Raw genomic sequence first — 24,039 nt, 5'->3', positions numbered from 1 at the left:
GAACTAGTTATGATATTAAGCTGAGGCAGGTAATGTCAAATGAAGAATTTAAAAGGTGTATTGGATGATGAGCATACTGAACATTTATTAGAGGCTGCTGGATTGGCTGATGATTGTACTTTATCTCATAAAGTTTCCATCAACAAGCCAAACATTTTCATCAAGAAACCCTCTTTATCACAAAATTCTTCTAGATTCTCATCTGGTGATAATTTTAATACAGATTCTCAAAAATCAAAATTTACAGGTAACTCTTCTCTCTACCTTCTTGCAGCTATTCCAAGAAAACTAAGCTCATTTCCTCTGGATGCTTCACTCTCTCTTAGGAGGAAACGTTAAACCAACAGGCTTTACCGCTGTGAGATCTAAACCTCAATCTTATACTGATGCTGATACTATCATTGCGGTCAAGGACAACAATTATGCTTCTTTCATGGAAGTTTCTGAGCCATTTATATCTAATTGTTCGGTATCACTTAATGTGATGATTCTGCCCAGTCTGTCCCTATCAAAATCTTACATGATACCGGAATATCTCAGGCTCTTCGTTGTCTGATCTCCTGCATTTTTCAGAGACGTCTTCTCGAAAAAAGTACTTATTCAAGGGGTGTAGTGTGGATTTGTTTATGTAGCGCTCCGTAATATTTATTCAACTTCAGATTTGGTTACTTGTTCTGTGAGTTTGGGTGTTACAGCTGATTTAGCATTTAAAGGTATCAGTTCACTGTTAGGGAAAGATCTTGCTGAAAATAAGGTGGTAGTAAATCCACTTGTAACTGACACAACTCATTAGATCAAATTCTTCTTGATCCAGCAGAGCAGGAAATCCCTGACATTTACTTCTCATGTGCAGTTACCCATTTTATGGTGAAGAATGTCATTGAGATTGATCTTGTGTTAAACATAGATATGTCGAAAACCATTATCATTGACACATTTAATTAAACAAATTAGTGTGTTTCTGCTAATATGTCTGATCAAACAAAAGATTCGGATACATTCGCAGATAATTTATTTTCAATGATAAATATGTGTCTAGGTCACATCTTATTCAGTAACAGCACAATGATCCTGAAATTTGATTATAGTTTATAAAGGCTGTTAGTGACTTCATAGGCCCCTGTCTGCTATTTTGTTTCAAATTTGACATTAATAACAAAATGGCGGCCATGTAATGTCCCTGCTAATGTTAAATGGACAGTTAATTACCAAATTGTGGTCCAAAATTTATATCGTCAAGAAATTCTAACCCTGGCTCATGAAATGCCTATGTCAGGTCATCATGGTGCAAATAAAATGTACCACAAAATTTCAAAATAAATTTTATTGGCCTTATCTAAAATTTCATGTTTCCCAAAATTGCCGGTCATGTCATACATGTCAAATGGTAGGCAAACCTAATCAGAAAATATCCAAGGCACTTCTTCAGTTAATACCGGCATTTGATGAACCTTCAGCTAAATTTTAGTGGACTGTTCAGGCACCCTGCCTAAAACAGATCAAACAATTGATATCAAGAAAAAAAGTCAATAAATCGTTATCTTTGATATTATTTATTTTGTACATATTTTAGAGTGCACAAGTTAAAGATGGTTCTAAAAGTGTCTCATAAATAGTGCCCATCTGGAAATAAGATATAAAATATACTAGTAGTTTATACATTTTAGTAGTTTAAGAACGTCTGAAGAACATTTTTGTGCAATTACCAAAACATGTTCAAAGAATGATTTATCTGCAAACGATATCAAAGCATGTTAGCTGATAAATAAATAAGTGCCATTAACATCTCTTTTCTTTGTAACGAAACTGCGTCCTTTTGTATGTTGGAAATAGCATCTAAGAAAAATACCACAATTCTAAAAGCATTCTTGTAAGTGAAACAGCTGTTTCTTCTTATTTGTCTTCTCTGTTGATTTTACAAGACGGATAGTCTTCGAATTAACCTGTAATCCTTTAGGCGAAATTGACTTTTTGTAAACAACGTTCACAATAGCTTTATCCTCAAACATTAAGCCGGGTAGCTTTTAGGTATAGAATTTTTAGAAACTCAAAACTTTTGACGTTCTGTTAAAATGTTTTGAGAATACCTGATTTTATTTTTGATAGAAATAAATTTACAACTGTTATGGATATTATCTATAGTTTAGTTTTAACCTCACCTATGCATGAATTTCTTATATCAATTTCGAAGTACCGCGTTTTAATTAATTAATTTTGGATATAGTTTTTGAAGTTTAGCACACATGTTTTCTGTTAAAATATTTCAAAATTTATGTTTCATTCTCAAATAAAGAGGAAGAACAGCCTGAAAGTAAGCAAAGTAAGGGAAGTATATAATATAAATTCATAAAATATTTTAATACAGTTCTACTCTTAAGATGGGAGTTATTCACAGCTATACAAGTGTTGCGTTCTTAAATCTTTCTATGTAGAATTAACCTACCTATGGACAGCCACAAGTGCTACAAATATCACAATATGATGAATCCTTCAAAAGAGCAGATTCGAAGAATATCAGAGCACGGTTTTCTGGAACAAATAAGTTTGAAACAACACTGATATTTAATGTAACTTAGACAAATTTAGACACGAGGGCAAAAACAATGGTAATGCACAACAGGGAATAGCCACGTTCCTATAATGCAGCACATTCGATCTGATATCCTAAAATACAAGGGCTGTTCAACAAAAACATAGACTTTTGCTGTCAGAGGTCGCCTATTTTGCATAGTGCAATGTGAAATATATCATTGTAATTCGCAACCTTTATGTACTTTAGTCATGCATTTGTTTTGTAGTTGACGAAGATTGTGAGCAAAAGACGTAAAACAATTCATAAAGGATGCAACTGAACAACATTGGTTAAAAGTTCATATAATCATTACCAGACACCAATTAGTAACAGGCATGTCGATTACAAGTGAAATAAGACCAAATTCATACTTCACCATCGAAATCAAATATTGGCAAACAAGTGAAAAATATTGTTAAAATATATTCTTATTAGATTAGAAGACGACATAATACTTTTTTTTCTGATTACAATTTTAAAAAATCGTCTGGTACAAATGTATATTGTAATAGTTATGAGTTTAAAGGGATCTTATTCCTAAATTTCATACTTGATCATGACCAGCAAATGACCCCTATTGATTTTTATGTCAGTATGCCAAGAAATGTAAGAAATGTAAATACGAAGCAAACAGGGTCTTACATATAAACAGTAAAGCGTGCTAGGCTTAACACACTTAATATTAATATTTATATATGATATTTAATAATACTTAATATTTTATCTCAGTTGTGATGAAAGCTTCAAGCTGATATACACCACTCTCAAGTCCGCGTCATGGAAAAGAACAAGTACTTGTGTCGTACGATGTGTGGTCATGACAAGAGGGACTCTAACCCACCATCCCCGATATGAGCGGCCGACAACTTAACCACTTAACCAAGTTGCAGTTTTTTTACTAACGACTGCAACTACGTGGTATTTAGTTGTATAAATAGGTAGTTTCTATATTTTATCAAACAAGAGTAGAAATCGACATACCCTCTTGATGTATTCAGTAATTGCACATGGAACAGAGATTATTTGGTCACTAAGAACTGGATGTTTGACGTAATGACCTCAAATCAATAGTAATTATTATGGGTCATTCACCAGCTATATGTTAACTCTGTATCAAATGTGACCTTTGACCAAAGAATTCTCTAGTTATTTGGCAAAAAAGTTCTACTGTTTTGGGGCAGTGTGACCTTGCCCTGTGACCTTCAGATCTTTAAATCAATAGGGGTCATTTACTGACAACTTTCATAATCCTAGGTCCAAGAGTTCTTGAGTTATCATTCAGAAACTGTTTAACTGTTCTGGGTCACTGTGACCTTGACCTTTGGCCTACTGACATAAAAGTCAATAGGGGTCATTTGCTGGTCATGATCTGCATTTTTGTGATCCTAGGCCCAAGCGTTCTCAAGTTAAAGTCCAGAAAATGTTTAATTGTTCCTGATCACTGTGACCTTGACCTTTGACCTATTGACCTCAAAATCAAAAGAGGTCATTTGCTGGTCACGACCATCCTCTCTATCAACTTTCATGATCTTAGGCCCAAGCGTTCTGGAAATTGTTCCGGGTCACTGTGACCTTGACCTATGACGTACTGATGTCAAAATTAATAATGGTCATCTTTTGGTCATGGCCAACCTCGCTATCAACATTTATGACCCTAGGCCTAAGCGTTCTTGAGTTATCGTCCGGAAACCGTTAAACTGTTCCGGGTCACTGTGACCTTGACCTTTAACCAACTGACCTCAAAATCAATAGAGGTCATCTGCTTGTTATGCCCAACCTTCCTATCAATTTTCATGATACTAGGCTAAAGTTTCTTGAGTTATCATCCGCAAACTCTTGGTCTATGGACTGACCGACCCACTGGCCGACAGACTGTCCTACCGACCGACATCTGCAAAACAATATACCCCACCTTCTTCGAAAGGGGCATAATAAAATACAGTCAATGAGGACTTTTCACAATGACAGTAAATATCTTATGATAAAATATTCTAGTAAAATATAAACATAGTGACTCTACATGGATACAGAAATTAAATATGAAGGCTTTATGAGAACGTAATTTAACGCTTTGTTTTATAACTAAATCAATAGTTTTAATTACTGAATAAAGAGCAATAATACCCGGCTGGTAGTAGTCAAATACCCGGATGGCAGCAGGTTTGGTTTTGGCAACAAGATCTGTCCTAATAATTTCAACAGTAGCACATGTTTGTGGATATACGTTCGGCAATATCTGAAAGGAGTAATGCAGATTATATACATGTACATATAAATAAATAAGCTATGTATGAACTCAGTCAGTTCTACCAAATTCAATGCACCGCAAGTGAAATTGAAATCCTCGTAAAACTAAAGCTGAAAATGTGACTTTATATAAGTCTGAAATTGAATGGCAAATGTATTTAAGCAAATTTTAAATTTTCGTTTTTGAAAAAAAAAAGACAAAAAAAGACAAAATACCTGGTCGTAGTAGAGAACAACAGTCTTTTCGTCCCTTATTTCTGAATGTCTAACATGATCTAGCTTTGTGTTCGGGCTTTCGAGATCTGCTGAGAAACCTGAGGGAAGATCTATCTCAATTACCGCCATTCCAGCATTGACAAATCTCTGTGGCAGGTACCTAAAACGATAACACAAATTGGTATCATCGACCGATTAAGGGGACGCATACTTTGAAATTAGAAAAAAGTGGGTGGGGTATTATAAAATTTACCTGCAAAAAAGTACAAGGTTTTGGTAAATGAAATGAATACTGTTTCAACTTTTATAAGTACACAAAGGATTGCTCACTAAAATAAAAATGAGAAAAACTGAAACAAGAAAGTTATTGTTGAATTACATAAGACTTCTTGTGTACATTCAAAGTCAACAATTAAGACTTTTTGGTGCGAAAATAATAGTGCTTCACTTTGTCCAAACATTTATCAATGTCCTACAGATTCTAATTTAAAGAAAGAATGTGAAATAAGTTCACTGTCTTGCTTTTCATTTGGCATATGTGAGCTAAAACACATTATTTAGTTTGTTTACAAAGTAGTGCATAAGAAAAGATACGGTGGTCAAGGAATGCCACATTACAAAACTAAAAGAGTATATTCCCCTTAATACATTAAACATTTATCATTACAGAAGTCTAGTGACTTACAATAAAGGCCTAGAAATGGTGCCATTATTAATTTTTAACTTGGTATTCATGAATTGCAATGCATTTAAATATCAAAACACATTCAACAAACTTTTGAAAATGTACTGTCGTAAAAATCCCTAAAATAAGGTATGAAATTTGGTTGAGAGGTCCAATCAATGTGTATATGTGCAAAAGCAACATTCTAATCTTGTTCACAAAAGTTAGTAATAAACAGCAGGAATGTCAATGATCAAAACTGGATGAATATACAGTTATCCTCATTTTAATGTCATTTATAATTTGTCCTTGAATTCTCCACCATACTTTTCATAACTCTGTTTGCACGAGTTGCACGAGAATGCTGTCATTCACGTAAAAAAATGGGGTCAAATAAGTTGTAAATGCAATATCATGTAAACGTAGTTAATGGATTATGCAGTTCAAGATAAACTTTATCTCATAACGTAACGAACATGTATAATGTTGTAACAACAACTTTACTTATACTGATTTATGTAGCAGTCGGTTTATAAGTGACTTTATTGATTCATTTTGTGTTTTGTTATTGTTGTCAAAAGTATAACGGAAGTGCCTCACAACTGAAGCGGAAACCAGTTTGATGCGCAAAGTAGTCCACTGTAGGTAATATTTTTTGACAAATGTCCACAGAAATTAATAATTTTCTAATATTAAAGACGAATATCTGAATAGGATTCATTATTTGATAAGAAATTATAATAATCGACATGTTTTTTTTAAAAATCGTACACGTGCTGACACCTAAGTTGTCTCCCGTTGTTTATTAGAGTTACCTTTCGTCCGGCGCAGTAATACATTTGCAGTGAATCGCCGAGAAGTCGTGGGAAAATTAAAAACCATGTAAACAAACTAAAATTAACCACCTTTTCAAGATGAATTTCAAGTGATCGACATTATGCATTTAACCCGCCTGACCTGTGTAGCATCTTAGATATCTGTTCTAAGGTATTCATTGTGTAGAATGTCATGTTATGCCCTTGCAATGCTAATCCCACTCTGATTTTTTTGTTTACATTTTTTATCAATGAGAAATATGGCGTCCATCCCGAGATGAACTGACGTGGCGTTAAATTTTTACATGTTTAAGCAAACCTGGTGTGTTAGAAAGAAAATCTCATCCCTTCAACATTATTTGGAACACTGTTATTGTAAAAAACCTGTTTTTTCCTTATACAAAAGCTTAATATTTTGTGTTGAATGTACTTTCACAAACACCTCTGTTTTCCTATTACATTCATAGTACCACATCCTTATCCACAAAATACTGAATATTACAGGTGTCCATCAGTATTATATCAGTTTAGGAATATGTTTTTTATTTTCCCACCATCGGTTTCTTGAATATGCACCCCTTCCGCATTGCTGTATGAACTGTGAATGTAGCAATATGCGTCCCCTTAACTGATGTGTAGTTTTCGGTGATTTTGCAATACACAATAAGTTCGAAAGTTGCTGGAACATATTTCAGTTTTAGCTACAATTACATACAATTGCTAGATTATTTCTAGGCACTTATACTTTTATCATTTGATTTTTTATCCATAATAAAACCAGTATTATCTTAACTTTGATGTTTCTTTAAATGCATGCAAGAAGATGGCAAAGAAACACGTAATAACTACAAATATTCCACGTTACCATCAGGCTTTTGCAAACTGTAAATAAAGATTATAAACTATTTACATACCTTGCGCATGTTCGTAGTACAATGGAGCGCAGTGTTTCGCTCACAATGGTTGTTGTGATGTTGAATGCGGGAAGAGAGACTTCCGTTTCTACATTGAATGACACTGATACCTACAAAATTGTAAACCAACTGTATTTTCTGTTTCTAAATTGAACAACTGACAGACAATGACACCTACAGAAAATTAAAATAAATGCATTTCCAGTTTCAACATTGTGCTTTAGTCATAAAACAAATTACTATGATGCCATTCTTCTTCAATGAAAGTCAAGCTGTTATCTAATCACGCCTAGAATAAATGAATAAATAATTTTATCTACCGTTGTCTTGAAATAATAAAAAATGAAAACGTGTCCATAGGACACGGGTGTCCCTGCTATGTGATGTTAGGAAACAAAGAGTGAATCCAGTGAGTAAAGGCACTTAAAATTGAATGTGTAAACTGAAGTTATGGAATGGAGAAAAATGTCCGTCTATTACTTCACATATTACATCGTATTGTTATGGTGTTCATCTTTGGTCTCTGTTATTTAGGGGTCTTAAATTGTATTTATGTGCTGAATGTTAATGTCTAGCCATTGGAATATCCATCTATGTGTGCAAAAATATCACAGTTATGAATAAGGAAAATCGCTGACTTCTTTGACTTTGTTAGTTAAGCTAAAAACATGTACTAACAAATTAACATTTACTCGCAACTAGCATTGTGTCTTCTGTCGATATTCACAAATACCTCTCCCTGTTGGGATACTCACCTGAAGCAAAACCAAAGCCGTTGTCTTGCAGAATTACTTAAGCCAGTGCCGTTTCCCTGCAGAGACACTCACTTGAGCTAATGCCGAAACAGTACCGTGTTCCTGCAGAGACATTCACATGAACTAATGGCAAACCAGTGCCGTGTCCCTTCACAGAAACGAACCCGAAGTAATGCCGAATCGTGTCCCTTTAATGTGACTAACCTGAAGTTATACCGAACCAATGACGTCGTTCCCAATCAGGGACTGTAACCTGAAGTAAATGCGAATCCAAAACCTTGTCTCTTTAGTAACACTTACCTGAAGAATTGCCGAACCAGTGCCTAGTCCCTATAGGGATACTGACCTGAACTAATGCCGAGCCAGTGCCGTGTCCCTGTAGAGAAACTGTTGGCGGATGGTTGAAACTGTTGTTACTATGTGCCAGTGCAGTATTCGGTATCTAAAGATCCAAAAAAATAATGTACATAGATTTAGTCATGAGCTGCTAGATAAATCTTGAAGCAGTCACTTTATTCATGAGCTAAAATCAGGTTACGGCAGTTTCTTTATCAACGAGGATACATTTTATATAACGAACATATATCACTTCAAAATCAAACATAACATATTCAAATTGAGTCGAAATTCGAACACCAAAAGAAAAAAAGGTGAAGGACAAAACTTACGTCTAATAGTTTCAGAACCATAGCCTCATTTTGGCCGATATGAATTTGTTTGTGGAAACTGCCAGATTCTACATCAATTGTCAGATCTAGATTGTCCTTGAATATAGACCCATACTCCGACATTGCTTGTAGTCCGAGGACCGTGTCCTATAAATATTTGATTATTATTCGCAAATGTTTCAATTATAAGTGAATTTTATCTAGACGATCAGGTATGTTTTGCAATATGCGTACGTGGGGTAAAATACACCCACCAGGTAGCATTATAATAATAACGATATGAATAATACAGCAATGGCTACCTGAAAATAGACGAACACTATCATACAAGTTAATTAAAATGATCAATATATGACTCATTTGTATGATATTTTTGGGGAAAACAAACATTCAGCCACTATGTATTGTCTATCATCCTACCAAAGACGTGTAAATGGTATTAATAGCTTAGTGCTGTGCATTATGAGAATAATTCAAGGACAGATCAGCAAGATGTCATTAAAATATGACTGATTTGGGTATTATATCCTGTGTCAACGACGTGACATTCCATTTAGGCAGCACTACTCGCTGCCACAATAACACACCGTCGTTTTTATGACTGAAAATTTGTTTTAAAGAATCTCAGTTGCAATAAAAATAATCACTTGATGTAATTAAAAGAGCTGGTAATAATTATATTGCCGAGTTGACAATATAACACGCTATATAATATAAGTTGTGCAATAAAAGGTTACAAACAACATGACTCAGTTATTTCTAAAACTGCCGAATTAGCCAATTCATGCAGTGTGTGTAAGAGTACAATTTCCAACATTTTCGACTATCTCTACTTATACAAAATTAGATGGTTTTAAACCAACCTGAGTAGATCTGAAACCTCCCCTAGAATTACGCTGAGACACCAGCCACTGCAGTATAGGAAAACCAGTCTGAAGTTGTCTGCTGTCGATAAGGTACAACAAAGCATAAGAGGCAACTTCGATTTCCAGTGGTGTACTCATGTAGTAGGTATATTCCCAACTTCTGAAGTGACGGGTGACCGTAGAGTTCCAGAACATTTTGCCGTCTGTAACAGTAGACAAAAATTATGTTGATCAATATTCATGTTACTGACAATTTTTTGATCAATATCTTGTGTGATTTACATTTTGTCTAACTGTATTTTGGTAACCTTTCAACACTGATATTCCTCGTTAAGAAATAAGTTTAGAACTTAAGTCTGTAACATGATTGATAACAAAACAGGATCGTTGTACTGTCCAGGATAAATCCAATATATATAAAGTATCATTTTTGCTTTAAGTATACGTATGAACAAATATCGGCCATAAAATATACATTATAAAAATCACTGTCGTGGGTTTGAGCCTCACTTTCGGCGTTGAATTCTTCATGTGAGGAAGCCATCAAGCTAGCTAACGGAAGGTCGATGGTTCTACTCAAGTGCCTGTCAGTGATTAAATAATGCACGGAGGGACACGTGGGTCTTCTTCCACCATTAAAGCTGGAAAGTCGCCATATAACTTATAAAAGTGTCGGTGCGACGTTAAACCAAACAAAAACACACATAAATAATTTAATACCTCCTGTTTTAACAGCAAGTTTGTCCAATTTTGTGTATGTTTTATAAGCATATATGCTTCCAGATTTACTCAAAGCATAGCTGACTATAGCCAGATCATAAGCATCTGTAATTCTGTCACTGCGTACTGCATTCTCTAAATACGTCCTTGCCCTCGATACTTTAGATGCGTAGTTATAATACTGTATGTGCTGGAAAGCAAATGTTAATTTTATGCCTTTGTACATAGAACATATTTTGTGTACAGTTTTAAAAAAATGATGGTGATTCAGATATAAGACTATTCTACTGAAGGTTGTTATTGATAATATCATCACTGTACAAGGTCATACATAACAGTCGAGGAAACAATGGATAATCTTTTTTCCTGTAAACAATATGTGAATTCAGTTTTTTTAATAAATTCGATTTAATTGTTTTAGCGGCTGGTATCAAAATTTATGTCAACCGTAGGTGAGGTCAATTACAAAAAGATAATTATTATGTTAGAGATTAATCTTCAAAGCGTATACTTGGGCTCAGTGAGTTAACCCCAATGTGTATACTTTAGAACAGTTGTCAAACCTCAGTGTGTTTACTTGAGGTCAGACATTAAACCTCAGTGTGTAGATTGAACACTATTGTGTATACTTGAGGTCAGAGCTTATATCCTGTTACTGTGTTACTTGAGGTACGTGCTTAAATCCTAATGTGTACACTTGAGGTCGGTGATTAAATCCTAATGTGTATAGTTAAAGTCAGTGATTCAATCCTAATACATATACTTGAGGTCTGTGATTAAATCCTAATGTGTATACTTGAGGTAGGTGATTACATCTTAATGTGTACATTTGAGGTCAGTGATTAAATCCTAATAATGTGTATACTTGAGGTACGTGATTAAATTAATGGTAACTTGAGGTCGTGATTAAATCCTAATGTGTATAGTTAGTAGTGATTAACCTAATATTACTTGAGGTAGTGATTAAATCCTAATGTGTATACTTAAGGTACGTGATTAAATCCTAATGTGTACACTTGAGGTCAGTGATTAAATCCTAATGTGTATAGTTAAAGTCAGTGATTCAACCCTAATACATATACTTGAGGTTAGTGATTAAATCCTAATGTGTATACTTAAGGTATGTGATTAAATTCTAATGTGTACACTTGAGGTCAGTGATTAAATCCTAATGTGTATAGTTAAAGTCAGTGATTCAATCCTAATACATATACTTGATGTTAGTGATTAAATCCTAATGTGTGTACTTGAGGTACGTAATTAAATCTTAATGTATACACTTGAGGTCAGTGATTAAATCCTAATGTGTATAGCTGAGGTCAGTGATTCAATCCTAATGTGTTCACTTGATGTCAGTGATTAAATCTTAATGTGTATACTTGAGGTAGTGATTAAATCCTAATGTATATACATGAGATTATTAATATTCATGTGAATAAAGAATTTTCATAAGAATACTTTCAGCATTGGCTAAATGGTATACTCTATCCATGTCTTCGTTAATACTATGTTTCAGTTGCTTATCATGTTGTTTTTTTTTAATTGTCAATGTATGTAAATGTATGTTGTCTTTAAGTATTCATTTACCCTTTTTATAATATGTTCACAGTTGTGATATTTATATTTCCTCTGTATACAGTTATTACTATTACTATTATCATTATTAGGGTATGTAAAAAGTTCGTTCCTATTTTCACCATAGGCTTCTTTTGTAAATGAGGAGGCAAGTGCCGCTGTAATTTAAACATTCAAACAAGAACACATATCAGTTTTAGAAAATTGAATAAAAATATTATAATTTCCCGACAAACTGGATTCTTTGTCTATAAAACATAAATATATTGAAATCAATCTATTTCGAAAAGGCAAATACTTTCACTGTCCCCATCCACTCAATTATACAGTGTACGTATACTGATCACTTAAATAAATTCATGGTTCTGGCTAAGGAAGCTAATAGGTATATTCATTAGAAAATGAAAATGTTCAATCAATATTAGTTACGAAATGTAAAAGCTAGCCTGTAAAATATTCAACAGCTTGATTTTATCAGAAATCGCATTATCCAAAGTTGACACACTTTTTAAATTTGAAATCTAGCTTACGGCCTACATGCCAACTTGCATTTGATGACATTCTTGTATACTAAACAGGTTTTACAGTAACAAAGCAAGACACACCAAAATCCATTCGACACTATTCAGTTTATTAGGGCAACGAAACGAATAGGAACGAGTTTACTACACACGCTTTAGTAGTAGTAGTAGTAGTAGTAGTAGTAGTAGTAGCAGAAGTAGTAGTAGTAGTTAAAGTATATCACTTTCATTTAAAGAGGAAATTACCATTCAAAACAGTAAAACAGAACAATTATGTTACATGATTAAGCGTAGTTTCAGCTTCTGTAAGGGCAATCAACACAAATGCAGTGAGACTGTATCCAGAGCTAGATCCTCCCTGAAACAAAACGTTAATATGTAAAAATGAATTTAACTAATAGTTCGGAAGAGAGACGGAAAAATACGTTTTCAGTATCTTTTTATACAGGTTATTTAACTTTCCAGTAAAAAATAGTTCCGGCAGTAAATCAATAAAGCAACCAAGTAGGCAAGCACAATATTAATCATAAAACGTAAGGTTCTGCTATGTACTTCAACAGTACTATCATCGGATCTGGGAAATCACAGGGTTACTCACCCGTAGAGATGTGCTATGTACGCTACCCTTCGACTGAAACGAACCGTCATAGTTTTGATACCGTAGAATCCACGTTGCCGCGCGTCTGAGTACCGAGTCTGATACATAAACATGCTCTCTTGCTTGATGGAACGACTTCAGCACAAATGCTGTCAGCCTAGAATGAAAGAGTTTCAACTCGTCTAGTTTATACTGTGACATATTGGTATGTTTCCAAATCCACAAATAGTTTGTGCCAATGAAGTTCGTGTATTAAAACATTACACCATAAATATTTCCGAGAAGACATCTACCTACGCATGGTACATTCTTGACAGAATACTAATAAGATGAAAGAAATGAATTTTCGTTAGATCGTATATGGTTCACAGTTCTTTTCGAGTTTGATTATAAACAGATGACGACAGTTGTAACAACAGTTTCTTTTGTTGTATATTGCTCACAAACATTAAACGATAGTTTTTGAACATCAATGTTATTATTATTTTTATGCTTCATGTTTGTGCCGTCAAAATGCGGTGACGTGTAATTTTAATCATTTATTGTAGTGAAGTATTTTTATGTTGAAGACAACAGTAAAAACTATCAAAAAGTGATATTATCTAACCGATGTTTAATTCTGTTTTCTTTATGCATTTCTTTTAAACTAGCTGCAACTTACCACATGCTTCCCTGACGATCACTTTGACCCCAAATGCTAAAGGATCCGTCGTATCGCTGGAATGTCAGCTCGCGCTGATAACCTTCATTATTATAAAATCATATATCTTTATAAAACACATTTCATCATCAGTTATAATTGACAAAGTTGTGAAGAATGAAGCATTACACCTGCAAATATAAATATATTTCCTTTTTAATCTTCTATTTGCCTTCAAAGCAACTGCCCAATTCAGGAGAGTTATTGCTTTCCGCTCAAACGCAGATATGTCAATAAAATAGTGTTCAACAAATGGACCAAATAAACCAAATTGAGAGTGCTTTAAAAATTTTAAATCAATAGTAAAGTACTGGAAAAAATGTGATATTGTGATTGTATTAGTTTTATCAGTATTAAGCGTAGAAATTAGCCACGAAATGCCTGAATGATGTTAAACATGCACTAGATCTACTTCCTTTTGTTATATTTACTACAAAGTTCCATAGAAGACGGATGCTTACAAAGGTAGTTATCTCCTATGACAGAACCTAGAGTAAAAGACCATTACCAAAACCGTTTAGATAAATCCTGCGGTCGAAAACATCAAAATTAATGAGTATGAGATCCAATAATTTAAAGAAAAAATCTAAATAATTCATAAATTAATATAGTATGTAAATATATATTATATATAATAAATAGTTATATAAATTACAGCTGTTGGCATCATTTTATGTTACCTTTATACATATATCCTAATGCCATATCCGCTATATCTTTTGTCAGTTTGTTGGTATTACGTAGATAATTGTAGACAAACACATCAGGCGCAAAACTTGTCATTGTCTGCTCGCCACAACCTGTTGGCATTCGTAATAAACTCTTCAGATTCTTTATGGCAGGACCCATGGTGTCACCTATAAAATGGACATTATGTATCTAGAAATTTAAACGGAACTACAGAAATTTCGTCAGAAAGCATATTTAACAATCATTTAATGTCCTCAATAAAATGACCAGGGTGAATATCAAATATTTTGTATGTTGTATGAATACGTAAATATTTACCGTGCTTTGCAAAGCATTTATGTAAACGTTTCTTGGCTAATTGCAAAATTTATGATGATTGAGGATGATACGATGTACTGATATTGATATTAAATCTTTTGCATGTACTTATAACAGAATATGTTGCCAATGCCTGTGTTAAAAATTGTACTCTCATACACCAGTTTGTTCTTTTCCATAACAAACATATAAATTTCAATGTGTCTTCCAATTTAGCATTTTCTGGTAACTATGACAACATGAAATTGATGGTTAAACGACAACGCCCTAAAATTCATGAGAGTTTCGGATTGTTGAAATTTACAAGAAGTTTATATCTCCACTGTAATGAATAAAATAGGTCCATGGTATTTGTAATCGCCCCTATACATCATTGGCAGATCCAAGTTATTCTCAATCGCCCCTGCACATCATTGACAGATCCAAGTTATTCTCGATCGCCCCTGTACATCATTACATCATTGACAGTTCCAAGTTATTCTCAATCGCCCGTGTATATCATTGACGGATCCAAGTTATTCTCAGTCGCCCGTGTACATCATTGACCGTTCCAAGTTATTCTCAATCGCCCCTGCACATCATTGACAGTTCCAAGTTATTCTCAATCGCCCGTGTACATCATTGGCGGATCCAAGTTATTCTCAATCGCCCCTGCACATCATTGACCGTTGCAAGTTATTCTCAATCGCCCGTGTACATCATTGACGGATCCAAGTTATTCTCAATCGCCCGTGTACATCATTGACAGATCCAAGTTATTCTCAATCGCCCCTGCACATCACTGACAGTTCCAAGTTATTCTAAATCGCCCCTGTACATCACTAATGTCCAGATCAAAGTTATTCTCGATCGCCCCTGTACATCACTGACAGAATCAAGTTATTCTCAATCGCCCCTGTACATCATTGACAAATCAAGTTATTCTCAATCACCGCCCTTGTATACAACATTTACTGGTCAACGATATTCTCCTTCACCCTTGTATAATATTGATTTATCCACATTATTCTCAATCCCTCGTGTACAACTCTGATTATTGTCAGGCAGCCTTGTAAAACATTTATTTATAGTATTGACGTTTAAAATATATAAAGATAATTTAAATTCTGTTAATAACAAAGTATACCTATTGCAGATATTTGGATTTTCTGCGAGTCCGCAACAAATGTTGGCGGGAAACTTAGAGGTATGTCTACAGATGTGTGTTCATTTAGGATCGTCGGCACGTTGAAGTGCATAGTTGTTCCCTCAGCCTCAACAATTAACGTTCTCTTAACTCTGTCTGCTGAGAATGGTGTCTGTGCTTTCACTGTGATCTCCGCAACACCTACAATATCCGCTACCACAGGTACAAACACAGATTCAGCCTGTCCAGCTTCTATCTATAAACATTAAATGAAAGACGTCAAAAGTAGTAACGTTTAAACAAAAAAAAACCGCACATATAAACAATGTATAATAATAATAATAATAAAAATAACTTTATTTATAGAGGAAGGCACAGTTAGGGCTTGCCAAATCTTCCCTGTGGCCCTCTTTCAAACATAATTTACAAACAATATACACAAACAATATACATGACACAGAATACACAAGGACAAATTAAATTATATAATTATTATAGATCTAAGAGGTAGAAGATAGGTAATATGTTTAACAATAAAATGAACATCATAGTGTCAATAGTCAAACAGTATGTACAAGGACAAAATTTACTAGACGGGTAATACTTAGATACAGATTTTGAGCAACTTTAGAAAATATATATTCTGAGAGACATAGTATGTTTTCTAGAGTTTTCATGTTTAATTAAGTTTAACTTATAGTTTTACTGTTATGTATTATCTGAATCAGATCTTTTATTAAGCCTCTGCTTATACTCTAGATAATTCCTTTTTTAAACTGTTTACACTACCCGAGTGTTGTATTTGTTCTGGAAGAGAGTTCCATATTTTTGCTCCTGTATATGCAAAGGATTTTCGTAAACTTTCAAGGTTAGGTTTGGGTATATGTAAACTATTTTGATCACTAGATCGTAAGGACCTACTATGAATTTCGGACACATAGTTGAAGTTGTTTTGTAGATAAGAGGGTGCAATATTGTGAACAACCTTGTACATCATTATTGATTGAATGTATCTTTATTTGATGAAAAAAAAATATCAGATTAAATGTTACATAACAATAATTTGGACATATTAGATCATTCACTGTTGATTAACTTTAAGTTTATCTGAACAAGAAAAACCTTGACGTCATTTTAAATAACAGAATTCATCATTGTCAATTTATAAGACATGTTTCTGTTTCATATGCTTTTTATTACCAATGTACATACTATTGTACAATAAGGAAAGATATGCAGTGCCGTAAAGTTATGACGTTATTTTCTAATCATTTTCTATACTTCCAGCTTTACTTTTTCATATAAGTTTTAGTCTTTATCAAATATATTTAAAATATTCCTGACAATTGCTACAATTCGTTGAATGTAAAATTGTTACTCACGTGTACAGTCTTTACAATTTCAGTTGAACGAAAGGAAACATGCCCGGAAGTGTCGTTAAAGATTACTTTAAAGTCATCTGACTTCTCCAATGTCACTACAACCTGTTTTATATTTTAACAAAAATCAGAGTAATGACCTGCATAAAGTGGGACAAAGGACAAATAAATGTTAGACCTATTATCCAGATGAACAACACAATGGAAAGGCAGTTTTATTTCTCCCATAAGCCTTGGGTGATATCACATAACATGTTTTGCGACAGAAGTACATATAGAAAAAATATTATTTCAACGCATCTATACTTGAAAAAGAATTGATATCTATTTTTAAAATCTCACATCTAGATCCTGTCCCATGTAGTTGAAGACGTTTGCTTGCAGCACAACTTCTTCTCCTCTTACAACAGAATAAGGCAGATTTAGGTTGATGAAAAATGGTCGGAACGTTGTGAACTGTAATTTACATATTGATACCATTTAGGTTAAGGTTCAGTGCTAAAAAATACAACGAATTGCGCCACCTCACGACAAATACATTGAGCTTATCAAATTGGCCTATAAAAGCTTGAATTTATCTTTATTATGTATTACATGTAACGGTTAAATTTTCTGGAATGAAAGGCTCGTCTGTATCTTGCACTATTCCAAAACATCTAGAGCGTAACATCCTTTAACTAAATTTACTCATCTATGCAATTTGTTTAGACTATGGAATAAAATCATATGCATGCAACTACAACGCGAAAGAAATCAAGAAACAAAAGTTATTAGAAAAGAATCGCATACTTTAGAAGGACCGTCAGTAATTCCCAATCCAGTTTGTTGATTTACAGAGAATGCGGTTGTATACCATGAGGTTATTGTGTCTGGTACAGTTGTTGTTAGGACAGAATTTCCGCTTGGGCTAAAGGTTATATAAATAAGCTTATTAATGATAAAAGCTTCCTGTACATCGTGCATGAATTCCAGTTATCTTTCAAAATGATAATAATTATTGACCACAATGCAGAATGAAAAGTTTAGAGCCAACCTCTTTAACATATTAGTCAGATAATAGTTATATGTTTTATGTGTAAATAATGTACAAATATCACATTATTGACCTTATCAAAGAAACGTAACCTTTTGATATGGTCTCTGGCTTTATTCAGACGGAACAGTTACTAATTTAAACAAAATGTTTTTCTACTGTTCAGCATGGTGGGATTTTGGCTTTCTGAATACTATCCTTGTAGTAGATACTCTAAGTAATTCTAAGACAAAACAGTACCAAGCCTCATTTCAGACCATATGCTTACCCTACAGTTATATTTGTCCACAACCATGTTTCCGGGAAAAAATCTCTGGTATGCGTCACTTGCTGAAGAGGTTTTCCACCTGGTACTGAAATGAAAATCGTGATGAGATCAAAAGAGTATTAAAGGCCTGTTTTTCTGTACGATCCTATTTTTATACTTATAGGTGGGCCGGTGGTCTAGTGGTAACACGCTTGACTGTCAATCAAGAGGTCCGGGGTTCGAATCCCGGTCAAGGCACTGGAAATTTCTGAGATGCTCTTGAGTGTCTCCCATCTAACTAGAGGCCTGTATTGGTTCTTCCCAGGAAAGACGGCTTCGCGTGTATCGGTGCTATACACCGGGCACGTTAAAGAACAAGACTGTCTATTCGAAAAGAGCTAGGGTAAGTTAGTCGGACATGTCTGTATCTGAAAAATTTCTCTCTGTCTGTTCTGGGGGCTTTATCTCACTCTGTCCCTCTGTCGGAATGCTCTGTGTCTATACTAGTAGAGGATGATTTCGCGCCATGTGGCTGCAGTTGCTGTAAAGCGCCTTTGAACGTGTGTATCATGAAAAGGGCGCTATATAAATCTGGTATAATAATAATAATAATTTATACAATTTAATTAAGCTATCTAATACAAGCAATAACTTGCTATGAGATCATGTGCATTATATAGTAATATATTCTGGCCAAAATACCAGACTTTTGATAGTTTTTATACAACACTGAAGGATGTAACGTCGATAAAAACATGTGATACGTCGTCCATAAAAATATTCTTATTGTAAGTTTTACTGAGTTGGTTGATGCATAACGAAAATTTTAAAGTAACAGTGGTATTTCCCGTTTCGCTGTATTATTTGGGTATTATTCAAGCATTGAATCATTTATTTGTCATTAATATTGTCAAATGATATAACTAATTGTATTGTGACTGTACCAAGAACTTTATAAACATTTCAGTTGTACTCAAGCATTTTTTTCATCGTGGCCGCTACTTCCATCTAAAATATGACTGTTACATATACATAAGCTTGTTTTAAAATGTATCTGAATCGAAAATAACAGTTTGCATTTACAAAAAAAAAATGCAACAATAAAAACAATGATTGCTTTGGCAAGTGTTTCTTACTATTTTGTTATCCATATTTTCTATATTTTGTAAGTTACATGAAGATTTCTACATTTGATGACTTGCTAAACTGTCAAATCGTACTTGAAAAAAGTACATTAAGTTTATAAAACTGGGTAGAATTGTCAAGAATGTTGATCGACCATAATAACGTACATGTCTTTTGAAACAACTAAAGGTCACAACAATGTCGATTTAAGATTTAACCAGTCATCTTTCAACTGACGTTATTGGCTATTTACTTTACATACAAAAATATTATTAAATTACATAATACAGTTGAGTCCACCTAATACGAACTCACTTGAACTCACTACGAATTTTCGGCTTTAACGAACAAAGTCCGGATTCCCCGGCCGAGTCCTTCTATTTTCTTTGTAAAATTATTTCGGTAATAGTGAACTCGCTTCATACGAATTTTCGGGAGATACGAACACATTTTGGAAGTCCCAATGAGCTAAAATGTTATAAGTTTCCATTTTTTTTTGAAGTCGGCGGCCATTTCGACCTTGCTTTTTAAACAGTTGGATACATTAAATACTTCCATTATGATCTTAAAAGTTGTGACATAAATGTCACTTTTACTGTAGATTAAGGCAAGTTTGATTTACCCGGCGTTGCCAAGCGCGTCGCCATTTTAGGGTCGCATGGTTGATTATCATCACGAAATTTACTTGAAGGAGGGATAATTGTTTGACAATATTCCTGCGCGGAGGTTGGAAAACTACCAATGAACATTTATTCACTACAGTATTTTCATTTATCGGAAGCTATTCACCGGCAACACCGGTGATACTGCCCAATTGCTCGGGAAAATTATCCGGGAGTCATTCATTCGTTAATACGAATTTCGTTTGATAAGAACATATTTCTCAGGTCCCGAAGAGTTCGTATAAAGCGAGTTTGACTGTATATGCGAAATGATATAGTTTGCTTATAACTCGAATATTTCAAATTTTATGTCTATAAACAGAGAATTCGCATATAGCATTGCATATCTTCAAACAAATAGAATTTTAAAACATTTCTGGACAACTATCTTAAACAAGGATTTTCTTACACATGAAATACTACTATTATAACAGGTAAACTAGATTAACATGAATGAAACCAAAACAGATATGAAAACATGTATTGTTTTTCTTCTTAGAATTGAGTCTGTTCGCAAATAAAACCACGCAGTTATATATACTGCTGGCACAGTCATTGTTGATTCAATACAGTAGGTCTCTTACGTTATGTTTTTAAACGATGTAATTTCAGAAAGTTTTTACCTAAGCCTGGCTGAGCCGTAGGTGTTTGTCCAGAGACAAGACCTGCAAACATAGACAAGGTGTTTTAAAGGCAGTTTTTTTTTCAATGTAATTGCTTATTGAGTTTTAAAAAAATGAAAGGACGCTACTGTATTAATAAAGTCGACGTCATAGAAACATCAAAGGTGCAAGGGTACAGCCGTACACGTTTAAAAGTACAAGTAAATCCAGAATCTGAATTTGTAAATGTGTATATGCGACTCAATTTCATTCATTTGAAAGTTTTAAGCTGAATGTCATTTTAAGGTACTTGCTACACGTTTGTGAACTTATTCAACATACAATTATGCTGCGGCAATACGAGTAAATGCATTGAATTTTAACTCGTGATATATCTTTCCGAAAAATGCTAATATTATAAATATTATTTACCTGGCTGAGCTGTAGGTGTTTGTCCAGGCAATAGGCCTGCAAATATAAGTATAATATATGCTGAAATATAAGTACTTAATTTTCAGTAATATATTCAATTTGGTCGACAAAACAATACCCTTGATAGAATAAAATTGACTCAATTTCATTCATTTGAAATTTGTAAGGTGAAATGTTATTAAAGGTACTTGCTACACGTTTGTGAACGTATTCAACATACAATTATGCTGCAGCAATACGTGATTTAACGTTTCGAAAAAAAATGTTATTATAATTATTATTTACCTGGCTGAGCTGTAGGATGTTGTCCAGGCAATAGGCCTGCAAATGCAAGTATAATACAAGTATAAGTTGAACAATAAGTACAGAATTTCCAGTAATTTATCGGTCGAAAATATAATACTTTTGGTAAAAAAGTTACGTTAGAAACCGTTTCTACGTATATGGGTGAGTGTAATGCAATATTCATAAAATTTAGCCTTACTTCAAAAGTTGTCTAGTATATTGAATTTCGAAAGTAAGTTTAATCTTGCTGAACTGTTTGAAGATGTTCAGGAGCTATTTACCCTTGTTGAGGGATTCGTTACATTCATGTAAAAACTAAAATCTAATAAAAAGTTATATGTATTAGCTCTTTAGGTTAATTCCATACATAAAATGTATTTTGAAGTGAACTGGAGGATCATTAATGAACATATCAGGTACAAGTAATTGGTACCATAGGTGGGTCATATTGATACATGTACAACAAACATATGGAATAATGCAGGACATATCAGTATGAATATGAGCGGAATATTTATAATGTAACGTCTGCATCCATTTGTTAAAAAAGTTTTATTCCATACGCCGCTTTTCATGGAATTACACGCTAGTGTATCATTGAAGGTTTCATATGCACCGTCGTATGAATACATCTGCGGATGTTTCTAAATTGATTTTTGTATTTGTAGCATGTGTAAATGAATGTTGAGTTCTGCTCAACCCTGGGCTAGAGGGCATGGACGGTAACATGTATTTCCACTGCCGTCCATGAACAAGCTGAATCAAACCAAGCCTGCAACAGTTAAAATGAATTCAGCGATTTCCAATCATATTTGTAAAATCCTGCTGGCAAACCATTGATGAAAAATCGAAACATTTCCAAACGCTTGTTTATTATTTTCTGTACTTTCTTATTCTCTTAAATTGAACTGCATTAGCAACATTACAATTTAAATCTTTAACATTAAAACAATGGTTAGTATTTTTACTTACTTGTTAACACTTCAAACACGTGAAACATAATGTAAAATCTAAGAGCCTATTTGTTTTGCAAACACTAGTCTAAGAGTAGAATCGCGTCAAGTTAGCGAAAATAACACCGAGAACAGAACGTGTGTGTAACAAAGTTGGGTCTAAATCTTTACTCTCCATTTTTTGGGGGAGTGAGCAAGAACACTTACAATTTATTCAATATACATGTGAAAAAGTGGGTATATTGCAACAAGTAACAAGTATGAACATTGTTCTAAGTGTTAGATTAGACCAGTAAGTGCGACACAAATACGCATGCGTAAAACGTATCGAGCATGTTTAAACGCAACACGAGTGCAAGCGAAGAAATACAGCCTAAGCTTGGAATCCTTGGCACTCCGATCCTCAAAATGAGTAAATATATATAACTACGGCGTCTTAGAGAATCACTTTATCACTTAATTGAAGAGATATGGTTATGGTTTCAGTTGATTGAAATACCTTTAAACATGAAACTGCGTTATTGGAGTGTTGTTTCAAGACGCATTTTATTATATAATAAAGGGATTTGCTACACGTTTAGTAGATAGGTAATTTAAGTAAATTCAGTGAATTCTGGCTCGTGAATTACATTTTCGAATGAATGTTATTTTAGTGAGTATTTACTTGGCATATATGTAGGACGTTGTCCAGGGAACATGCCTGCAAGCATAAACAAGTTGTTTAAAAAGCTGAGTATTGGGACAGAGTTTTCATTCATTCGACGGTCTACAATATAACACATTTGACATTTTGAAGACAAAATTAATGTAAATGGGAGAATGAGACTTTCATAACTTTTATAAACATTTTGCAGTGCACGTTCAAAATGTACTTGTAAATATAAATATGGCGTAACTGACTCGAATATCAACTCTTTGAAACAATAATCAATGTGACTGAGTTGTTGAAAGTTGCCTAGGAGCTATGCTCACAAGTAGGTACATATTGCTGGCGACGTCGTTACTTTCTTGTTAGAACCGAGATCTAACATGTAGTTTATTTCATAGGCTTGACAGATCAGCTATAGAGTTGAATTTTTTACGAAGCATCAATAACACCAAAATGTATCTGTAAAGTACACTCGAGGATAATTAATAAACATATCATGTACAAGCAATTCGTACCATAGGTTGGTTATCATTAATTGATGCGTGTACATTTTAAACAAACATACGTTATAACACAAATCATATCAGTGTAAATGCCAGCATAATATATGTTAAAATTACGTCATTCAAAATTTATTGTTATTCACATGTTCGCCGAAATTTTTAAACAATTACGGAATCCTGTTTATATATGTATATATTGGCAAT

The 24,039-nt window shown here is 33.8% G+C and overlaps 1 protein-coding gene across 5 annotated transcripts in view; it reads right to left on the bottom strand.

The window, feature by feature from the left end:
• LOC123531862 (CD109 antigen-like) overlaps positions 1–24,039 on the bottom strand; it is a 110,025-nt gene that overhangs the window by 63,503 nt on the left and 22,483 nt on the right. For 2 of the 5 annotated variants that reach the window (XM_053518599.1, XM_053518600.1), the window contains exon 19: positions 21,731–21,766. In XM_053518599.1, the coding sequence (XP_053374574.1) occupies positions 21,731–21,766 (36 nt within the window). Of the gene's footprint in view, positions 1–1,338; positions 1,490–1,537; positions 1,624–2,443; positions 2,530–4,696; positions 4,809–5,035; positions 5,196–7,428; positions 7,539–8,529; positions 8,626–8,851; positions 8,999–9,714; positions 9,921–10,437; positions 10,628–12,813; positions 12,892–13,131; positions 13,289–13,792; positions 13,875–14,511; positions 14,689–15,965; positions 16,222–17,347; positions 17,450–17,686; positions 17,801–18,133; positions 18,252–18,645; positions 18,731–21,034; positions 21,077–21,445; positions 21,482–21,730; positions 21,767–24,039 lie in introns of those variants that run through there. The other 3 variants (XM_053518598.1, XM_053518597.1, XM_053518596.1) reach the window with 3 other exon arrangements.

The sequence above is a fragment of the Mercenaria mercenaria genome, chromosome 11 (assembly GCF_021730395.1).
Source record: "Mercenaria mercenaria strain notata chromosome 11, MADL_Memer_1, whole genome shotgun sequence".
In the NCBI taxonomy this organism is placed as follows: Eukaryota; Metazoa; Mollusca; class Bivalvia; order Venerida; family Veneridae; genus Mercenaria; species Mercenaria mercenaria.
Note: the sequence above shows the minus strand (reverse complement) of the source record. Positions and strands in the feature narration are given on the sequence as shown.